The sequence below is a fragment of the Dermacentor andersoni genome, chromosome 8 (assembly GCF_023375885.2).
Source record: "Dermacentor andersoni chromosome 8, qqDerAnde1_hic_scaffold, whole genome shotgun sequence".
Classification (NCBI taxonomy): Eukaryota; Metazoa; Arthropoda; class Arachnida; order Ixodida; family Ixodidae; genus Dermacentor; species Dermacentor andersoni.
Genome location: NC_092821.1, coordinates 17888503 through 17898918, shown reverse-complemented (window position 1 = coordinate 17898918; position 10416 = coordinate 17888503). Strand labels below are relative to the sequence as shown.

The 10416-nt window shown below is 43.5% G+C and overlaps 1 protein-coding gene across 3 annotated transcripts in view; it reads left to right on the top strand.

The window, feature by feature from the left end:
* Positions 1–10017, top strand: part of LOC126526634 (uncharacterized) — a 627639-nt gene extending 617622 nt beyond the window's left edge. For all 3 annotated transcript variants that reach the window (XM_072289589.1, XM_072289588.1, XM_072289587.1), the window contains one exon: positions 6854–10017. In XM_072289589.1, the coding sequence (XP_072145690.1) occupies positions 6854–7926 (1073 nt within the window). In that variant the 3' untranslated portion in view covers positions 7927–10017. The remainder of the gene's footprint in view (positions 1–6853) is intronic.
* Positions 10018–10416: the final 399 nt, after the last annotated feature.

The window sequence follows — 10416 nt, the reverse complement described above, 5'->3', positions numbered from 1 at the left end:
GCTTTCAGAGCATGTGCCTTCTAGCAAAGTCCTATACGCACAGAATCTAGATCCTTAAAATGCTGCAAAGTAGTTATCACCAATGATTTAGAAGCAATGAATGCCACACAGACTTAAGGTACGACACGTGTTCACACGTGTTCAAACACGCTCTTACTGTCGTACCAAAGCAGTACTACCGATACCAATGCACACAGACTGCAACCACTAATAGCTAATGGTATTGCGACTTCCAAACTACTATTTAAAAGCTACAAAGGCTAACGTCCCAAAACGGTTGCACGTGTTGAAACACGTTTCGCGAATGGATGCTGTGGCTATCCTGGAGAACTAAATATACACAACACACACACAAAAAAATACACAAAAAGAAAACTAGTCAATTACTATTTAAAGGCTAAAGAATCAGGAAATCAAAAACAGAAGCAAGCTCAAAGCATGTACAAAAAACTCCATGTTTTCGTCGATGCCACGGGGCCCTGGAAAAACACGTCCATCCACCGCAAACATCACCGACACCAGCAGGATGGAACTGGTAACAGTGGTATACCAACTATGTCTCATTGAGTGGGGGGAGGGTCAAACCACAAACGATCTGTGCTCTCTTTCTCTCTCTCTCTCTCTCTCTCTCTCTCTCTATATATATATATATATATATATATATATATATATATATATATATATATATATATATATTTATATATATATGTAATTGCGAATAACTATGACAACATGTGAAATTGTGTCGAAATGCTGCACTCAGTTATATTTAGTCGCCGACCGATTTCTCAGAGTACGATGGGCTGGGAAAAATGTCCGAATAGAACAACAGTCCGAAAAAACTTGTGAATAGGAAAAATGAACTTTATATTTGCGGATCAACTTTGAAATAGTCACGGATTGTCCCTTGCCTCATTTTGCACCTGCTTGCGACAACATCCTCTTGTATTTGCGCGAGGGTCGTCCTCTGGTCGTACACATTTGACAGCAACGTCAGCGCACTGTTAATGTCCCATGTCGTTGGTTGAGGACAGCTGAAGCATCGGATCCGGAATCATTTTGAAGCTTAAGCACTTGTGTCACGATCTCGTGGTGAGCAGGCTCCGCGCACAGTTCAAGGTTCAGCAGCGCAAAATCCAGCGTGCCTATTTGCTATCGTTGCCGGCTGAACGGCCTTCCACGAATCAGCAAGCATGCAGACTGCCGTGAAGAGGTTCACGGTGTGCACTTTTTCGTTGTCGATGCACAGGATTGTGCGGCGAAGCAGACTGGCACGGTAGAGTGCTTTTAAGATTTTGTATCTCGCCCTGGCCCATGGGGTGTAGCACACTCGTGGTATTCGGGGGCAAAAATTCCAGCCGAATGGCCTGGAGATTGTCTGCAGCGCCATGGGCTGCGCATTTGTCGACAAAAATCACCACTTGGCATTGCTGGGATTGAAACATTCCGTCCATGCGGCGCAGGTAACCCTCGAATAATGATTGCGTAATCCGTGCCTCTAAATTGCTCATGTACCATACTGGCAGGTTTCTGGGGCCCTTGAAGCACCTGGGGTTTTGCGACTTTCCAATCACAAGAAGTGGAATTTTCTCGGTACCGGTCGCGTTCGCACCGACCATAACTGTAATTATTTCTTTGCTGAGCCGCCCTCCGGTACTTGGATCACCTGAGAAACACAGCAAATGGACCATTTGGATATCCTAAAAAATAAAATCGTTTCATCGCAATTAAAAATGTCCTCAGGGCTGTAATTTTGCAGGACAAAGATCAAATCACTGCGGCAGTATTCTGCCACCACAGCCTGCCTGGCTGACGGCTCCACTGTCACCGCACATCTTCTTAAAGGATACTCCATGCCTTTTCCTAAAGCTGCGGAGCCATGCGTCAGTGAACTTGAAGTTCTCAATGTTCATCTTGATGGCGAGATCTTTGGCCTTCTGTTCAAGCGTGTCACCAGAAACTGGAAAATTCTTTGTCCGCATCCCTTCGAGCCACAATTTAAATGCGTCTTCTAGATGCAGATGATCACCCTTGCTGTCCGGTTTTTTCTTTCGAGTGAATTCTCGAAGGCAGACAGTATCTTGCTCTTGTTTCGGATGTAATCTGAAACTGCTTGCTTGGACAGCTGGAACTGCTTCACCACGTCAGCTAGCGTCCGTCCTTTCTCCATGAGTTCAATGATCGCAGCTTTCTTTTCCAAAGTTAAGGTGGTGTAGTTGCCGCGTTTCTTCTTTGCAAAGTTCGGCGGAGAGGCGTGAGGCGAGGCCATAGTGTCTAGAACACACAGCAAAAATTCACTTCCGAAAGGCGAGAATATCCCGGGAGACGCACGCTGCACACAAGTGGCAATGGTAACCGTTCAGGATCGATGGATGGATAAGGCTTAACCCTTGAAATCGGGTGGCGGCTCATGACACCTAGCTGCGACACCAATGCAATTGAAGCCACCAGCGGTTCCAAACAAGCCTCAAGCCAGCGTAATTCAACATGGTGGCATGCGGGGTTCCGGTTGATCCCCATAAGAGGAAGGCATAGGCGACGACTGTCTACAGCTTATAAGAGTGATTTACCTAGAAAATACAGTTTGCGATGAATGGGAAGGGATGAGGAGCGAGGAGAAGGTTGATATCAACATGAGGCAGGGGTGCCCGTTATCCCCACTGCTGTTTATGATGTTCATGGTGAGGAGGGAAAAGGGCTAGAATGAAGTAATATTGGGTTTAATCTCTCATACAAGCGGGCCGGTACAGTAGTAGAGCAGCAGCTTCTAGGTTTATTTTATGCGGACGACATTGCGTTGCTAGCTAACACGCAAAGTGACATGCATTGTCTGGCCAATTCTGTGGACAGGAAGGCCATAAGTTAGGTCTGAAATGTAGTGTTAAAAAATGAGGTGCAATAGTATTAATTGAAAACAGCGAACAGACAGTGACAGACAGCGCCAGGAAATATATTGCGTAAAAGAATATAAACACCTTGGTATACAGATAAATGAAGGCAATAAATGTAAGGAGACACAGGAAAAAAAGAATAAAGTAAAGGGGAAGAGAAATGCGGCCATAACGAAACACAGAGCACTAGGGAGATACAATAGGTGCGAGGTGCTGTGGCGTATGTGGAAAGATCTAATGGTTCCAAGACTTACATTTCGAAATGCAGTTGTTTGCTTGAAATCAGGGATACAATTGGGATTCGATTGGAACCAAAGGTCAGCAGGACGCCTCGCATTGGGCACTCACGGGAAGGCTATAAATGAAGCTATCCAGAGTGATATGGGCTGGACAAGTTTTGAGGTGAGGGAAGCTCACAGACAAATTAATCGTGAATAACGACTGAGGAATATGGAAGAAAGTGAATAGACTGGGAGAGTGTTCAGGTGTTTGTACAAGAATAACATTCATTCATAGTGGAGGAAAAGAACTTGGAAGCTTACCAGCAAGTATGCGGCCTGTGTGGTGAGGAACACAGCAACAAAGAACATCAAGCGAAAAGTCAGAAACTGAAATAATCTCATGGGTGGTGGCAATGAAAAAAGAAACCTACCATGAGTAACTACGTAAGAGGAAAAAGCTAAATCAGAAAAGAAACAATTTATGATAACTCAAAGGGAAGCTCATTACATTTTGAAGCGAGATCAGAATGCCTTGGAACACGCACTTATAAAGCGAGATATAATAAGGAAGAAGAAGCATGTGCTTGCTGCGGTACAGTAGGGAAACGATAGAGCGTGTTTTACAGTCGAACCCGGCTATAACGAATTCGAAAAAAAAATGGCTATCAGTTCGATATAGAGCATAATTCGATATAAGCCTGCTAAATAATTGGATGTCATAAAAGCACATTCCATTTATAAAATTACTTTATTAATGAAACTAGCTTAGTTTTGCACGAAATAGTCCTATATTTTCTTCTGCTGGAGCAATTTCGCTGCCTACGACGCAAGCACTTTTCCACATTGTCAAAGGAGTTGGAGCAGCTGAGGCCGCAACTTTCCGCATTCGTGTAGAAGCAGCGGACTAGTGCACAGTGCACGCCACAGGCATTGGGTCGCGAGTTTGGCCGCTTTAGCCCTAATCTCCCCCTTATTCTTCATGATCGTGATGAGAGTGCTCCTCGGAATCTTGTACACTGAGGGGATATCCGACTTCTCACCGCGTTTGACCCGATTTATGATTTCGAGCTTCACGACGAAGGGTGATTTCTGCCGCTTCATCACAGCAACACTGTGGGAGAAGGCCCACATAGCACGCACACAATGAACCAGAAAAGCAGCAAGACAACTCGCACTTTCGGCATCTTTCGGCGTCTTGCACAACGAGAGCACAAGAGCCTCTGGTTGGCTGTCTGAGCAAGCGCTGCGGGCGGGCCAGGATCATATTTAGCAGGGGGATGTCGATGGCTCGTCCGAGGCAGCGTGTTCACGTTAAGGAGACCGGTTGGTTGGAGCCGCGCCGCCGAGTTTTTCCGTCACCACGAGGGAAAGCCAACTTCCGGGGGCACTTTCTGCCAACCGACATTCGATATATCGGGAGTCGCTGCTATTTTTGTTCGATGTTAGCGTAATTTTTGCTATATATACTCGTTGTAACTATACCGTGTCCAGAAATTGTTCGATATATAGAATAATTCGATGTAAAAGGATTCGTTATAGTCGGGTTCGACTGTATTAGAATGTGAAGACATCTTCCCAGTGGTTGACGTAGCCACCACTGGCCTTGAAGCCCTTGAGTTCAGCGAGAGCAAGTGAAAAATACACATGTTCGCAATAGAGATTAGTAAGTGGTGGTAGGAAAATTGGTGGAAGAAAAGTAGGGAAACGACAAAAAACGGAGCCGTACAAAAGCGCAGTTCACAATAGGGGGTCAGAAAATTTGGTTGTGGGAAATCATGTTTTTTTTAACCTAGGTAGGATATTAAGCAGTATAGTAGCAAGAGCTTGGTGGTGCAACCCACCGCCTCCTCTCCTTGCACCAGCAAGGAGAGGAATGGAGCATGGAGCAATGGAGCATGGTATGTTACAATGTGAAGATATCTGCGCAGCGGTCGATTTAGGAATCACTAGCGTCCTTGAAGCCTTTGGATTCATCAAGAGCAGGGGGAAAATAACCATGTCCGGAATGGAGATTAGTAAAAGGCGACTTGAAGCTTGAAAAAAATTAGGTAAACTAGAAACAACAAGGGCGTACAAAAACAAAATTCACAATAGGGTTTCACGAAGTTTGTTTATTGGAATTCATAGGTAGGACATTGGGCATTAAACTAGCAAGAGGTTGGTGGCGCAACCCACCGCACCGTTCCAAAGTGTGTTGTACGGGAGCACTTCGGCACCAGTTCTGTGCCAGCATGGAAGAAGAAGTTGACGTTCGTGTGTGTCTCACTCTGTCAGTTTTTCAATCTGGCTTCCTTGTGTTAGTGGCCCTTTTCCAAATGCCGTGCCCATGTTGCTGAGACGAACATGCCTGTTAAATTATATATATATATATATATATATATATATATATATATATATATATGTATATATAAGCGCCCTCGCTGCAACCGAGGGGTAAGTTGGGCACGATATGAAACTAGTGTTTGTGTCATTCCTTCGGAGCCACCGATGGTGCTTGGTGCCTCCATTCGTCAATACTACAATACCTTCACCTGCTAGTGTGTTAAAATCCACTGCACTTTGCAAAGGGATCATACCATTCCTTGTCGGTTCCAGCAATCATATGCCAATATTTTGCGATGGCAGAGCACAAGGAGCAGAGCACACTCCAAACGAAGTTGCCGTATTTTTGCACCTCTAAGCTGCACCAAACATGTAAAAAATTTACTGTAAGGTCAGGATCGGGGTGTGAATTACTGGAATTCGGATTTGAAGTTTCACTCCATGACAACAGCGTGCACTGCCCCAAAGCCACACTTTAGGGCAAGGTTCTCAAGTACTCACACTTTCGCTATCTCCTGGGGAATCCCACCCTTTTTCCACCCCTGTGTGTTGAATCTCCCTTCTCTCCTGCACGGTCGGTCATTTTCCTCCTCTGTGTGGGTCGCCATTTTGCATTTGGCAGTTAGTGAATAGTGCACATGGTGCTAGCAAAGTTGAACTTAGGTCACGATAAGCCGTGCTCAACGGCCCAGCTCCCGTCTCAGGAAACAGTAAAGCAGTCATTGGCTGAAGATACGACACGCACAAGTGGTTTATCCCCAAATGGATGCTGTTTTGTAAACATCGAGGGGTTGTGTATGCAGTTGTTACCATGGGTTATAGACGCATATTATTCTTTTTTCTTTCTGGGCTGTTCTGAAAGAGGATGCGGGTTGTAGGTGTTGGCAGGTTATGTGAGGAAAATTGCGGAACTTCCTAGCCGGCTCCTTGCAATCTCGACTTACGATAACATTGCCAAAGTTCAATGTGTGGTCAAGAAGAAACTCACTGATGAAGTCTCGTATAAAATAAATTTGTTGTGCCAGCGAATCATAACAAATTTTGCAAGTGCCTAATGTGGTTACCGGGCGTCAAGTGATCATTGAGGATATGAGAGCAGGCTTGGTCAAAGCATTTTTGAAGTGTTCTCTAAGGGTCATAGGAGAGAGTAGTCAAGCACTCCACATTCTGTTACTTTGTAATTCTTTAGCTTTCTGAAAAATCCCTTTTATAAGTGGACTTCACAAACAGGGTCATGAAGCATTCAAATGCAGAAATATTGAGTAAATAAAAATGACCATTAGTTCTTTGTTTCATCATACTCAAGGTCACCCTGAAGATCTCCCAAATCAAATGAAACATAGCTTGTCATTAAAAGTTAGCATGTGTTCTTTTTTGGCATTTCCTAAAAACTCTTATTTACTTTTTTTATTTGTGCAGCATCAAGGCCTTCAATTTCTGCGTCAACTGCCAAATGTGACAACTCAAAGCAAGGATGCATCTACCGATGTCAGCTATGTGACTATGTGGCTGATGAACTATTTCTTCTGGAAGCACATGCCACCATCCATACTGGCGAGAAGCCATTTCATTGCCCTTCATGCTCTCGGAGCTTCTCATACAAGTGTTATCTGAACGTCCACCTGCGGACTCACACAGGCGAGAAGCCATTTGACTGCCCTTCATGCTCTCGGAGCTTCTCACGAAAGCCCCACGTGAAAGCCCACCTGCGCACCCACACAGGCGAGAAGCCATATGAGTGCCCTTCGTGCTCTCGGAGCTTCTCACAAAATGGCAGCCTGAAAGCCCACCTGCGCACCCACACAGGCGAGAAGCCATATCAGTGCTCTTCATGCTATCGGGGCTTCTCAAAAAAGTATCACCTGAAAGCGCACCTGCGCACCCACACAGGCGAAAAGCCATTTCAGTGCCCTTCATGCTCTCAGAGCTTCTCGCAAAAGACCTCCCTGAAAGAACACCTGCACAGCCACACAGGCGAGAAGCCATATCAGTGCCCTTCATGCTCTCGGGGCTTCTCACGAAAAAAAGACGTGAAAATCCACCTGCGGACTCACACAGGCGAAAAGCCATTTGACTGCCCTTCATGCTCTCAGAGCTTCTCACAAAAGCCCCACCTGAAAGCCCATCTGCGCACCCACACAGGCGAGAAGCCATTTGACTGCCCTTCATGCACTCGGAGCTTCTCACGAAAGCCCCAGCTGAAAGCCCACATGCGCACCCACACAGACGAGAAGCCATTTGACTGCCCTTCATGCTCTCAGAGCTTCTCACAATATGGCAACCTAAAAGCCCACCTGCGCACCCACACAGGCAAGAAGCCATTTGACTGCCCTTCATGCACTCGGAGCTTCTCACGAAATGGCAGCCTGATAGTTCACCTGCGCACCCACACAGGCGAGAAGCCATTTGACTGCCCTTCATGCACTCGGAGCTTCTCACAAAAGGCCCACCTGAAATCCCACCTGCGCACCCACACAGGCGAGAAGCCATAGCAGTTTCCTCTTATGCTCTCAGAGCTTCTCAATCAAGGGTCACTTGAAAGCCCACCTGCACACCCACAGGCGAGAAGCCATATCAGTGCCTTTCATGCTCTCGGAGATTCCCACAAAAGGGCAACCTTAGGAAACACATGAGGCGAGAAGCCATTTCATTGCCCACTCTGCCTTCAGTGATTCTCGTTGAAGAATGCCCTGAAGATACACCGGTGCATTCATACAAGTGACCGGCCAAATAGTTGCATTGCCTGCTTCAGGTCCTCATCACTTGAACAGACTTGAAGAGCACAGCACCATGATTCAATTCAATTCACTTTATTTTCAACACCACAATGTTGAGGACCGCGAACAAAAAGCCTTTTATGGCTTGACAAGGTCCGCAGCCCTTTTTAACAAGCAGTGACAGAGCATAGGGTTAGGTATTACATATTAAGCTAGAATTGCCTAAGTCCCAATAACACGAGTGTCAGACGTAATGCATATATATAATATATACATATATATATGTGTAAAATGAATTCAAGTGAAACAATGTATACTCACGTACAATTGAAACCGAAAGAATTAACGCTAATTACTAATGCACATTATACATATATGAAAACAAATATGTCACACAAGACATACTGCAATGCACAATTCGGCAAATACACTGTTACAAAAACAATTTCTTCCATTTTTCCATACTGTAGGGTAGTTTAACAATCTCGTTGAACTAGAGTCTGAATTAAAAATCTACATTCGTGTAGCATGTTACGTAGTGTTCTACTGCATCAGGTAGGACAAGTGTCTCCACATGCTCCTGAGAGCAAGCTTTAACTCGGGCCCAACTTCGATGCCGCCTATTGAAATACATGTAAAACGCAGAAAAGCTATTCTGAAATAACCAGTGGGCTGATTGTAACGAAATTTGTTACATTTGAGAGAAAAAGCTAAATTCTGGTGACTGCTGGAAGCATAATTGAGTTTGAAGGCCTGAATGTTATAACAGGAATTTGCAAATATTTTCATCTTTAAAAAAATTGTAGCAAGAACTTTTTAAATTAACTCTGCACGTGGAATATATATCGTAGCTCTGTAAACTGCATACGCTAGATATTCCAAAGCAGACAAATTTGATGTATCAATGTATATCTTGTCAACTTGTTACATGGTTTACAGGGACTTTCCAGATGTCCTACTCATTTATTAGTGGCTTATTTTAACGCTTTGTTTCATCCCTAAATATTGTCCGCTTTAGGTGTCCTATTTGAGCATTTTGCAGAATTGTGGTATTTTTCATTGCTGATTACCAGAGTTGTAAATTTGATAGTGTCGTTTTTTGAAAATTCGTGATTTTCAACAATTGCTATTAAAAGATTGATGGCCTAAATCAAAAATTCACTACCAACAGTCACTACATTCTATTTGTTTTATATGCAACAAACCTCATCTGGTTTCGTGCAGTAGCTGTCAAGAAAAATGATCTCTCCTTTCCCATGTATGTAGATAGGAGCCTCCAAGCTGAAGCTTGCTCTTAAAGGGTCTCTGAAACACTTTTGTGGGGTTACCATATTTTCTCTAGATCTTTTCTCAACACGTTATGGAACACAGAGCAAAAGGATTTACGAGAACTAACCCACATAAAGCCGTAGTGTAAAAGTCAAAATACAGTTAAACTTTAATTAAATGAAGTCGGCAAAACAGCTATTTGCTTTGTTATATTGTGGCTTTTCATTATTTGAAAAGTAATTGATGTTCATTCGTGTCTTCAAAATTACTGTTTGCATGCCCCTACAAACTATTTATGTTCATTGTAATAAATGTTACACTACAGATGTCTGAATGATGTGTTCTTTAGGCTCTGTTTTTTTTTTCAGTATTCTCTTTGGTACATACGAACTTGTTCTCTTAGACCAATTCATGTATATGTTGGCTCTTGGTTCTGGTCTACATGGTTCATCGTGGATTCTTTTGATCTTATTCTATTCGTGCCTTTCTTTTTTTTTACAAATGGGTACTTTTTTAGAGGAATTGATTGTTCAGTAAGCTAGCTTTCCACTGTCTGTTTCATCAGAGCATCAAATAAATGCCATTGTTTGGTGAGTATTCGTTGTCTGTTCTTGATATTTCAATAATTTATTGACTGCATGCAATATAGGGATGCTAGAATTTTGTTGTATCTGGGGCTGCAAGAGAAGTTGAATGACGGCAGTTGGAACTTCATTATTAACACAGAAGGAACCTGTTATAAGTAACATAGATAAGTAATCTAATGTTTGAGTTGAATGTCAAGTCCACCATGCTTAAGTCATTCTTACATTTTATTTCAACTAATGTACCAGCATTTCTATAAGCACTAGTGCGACGTATATTTGTAGGAATATTTGTATAAACTTTACATATTGAATTGAGCTTATAAGCCTGCACTGTGTGATACATTTGTGTGCAGAAGCATTGAAATTGGGCCAAACCCTTTTTTCGAAATTTGAAAAAGATGCTTCCTGA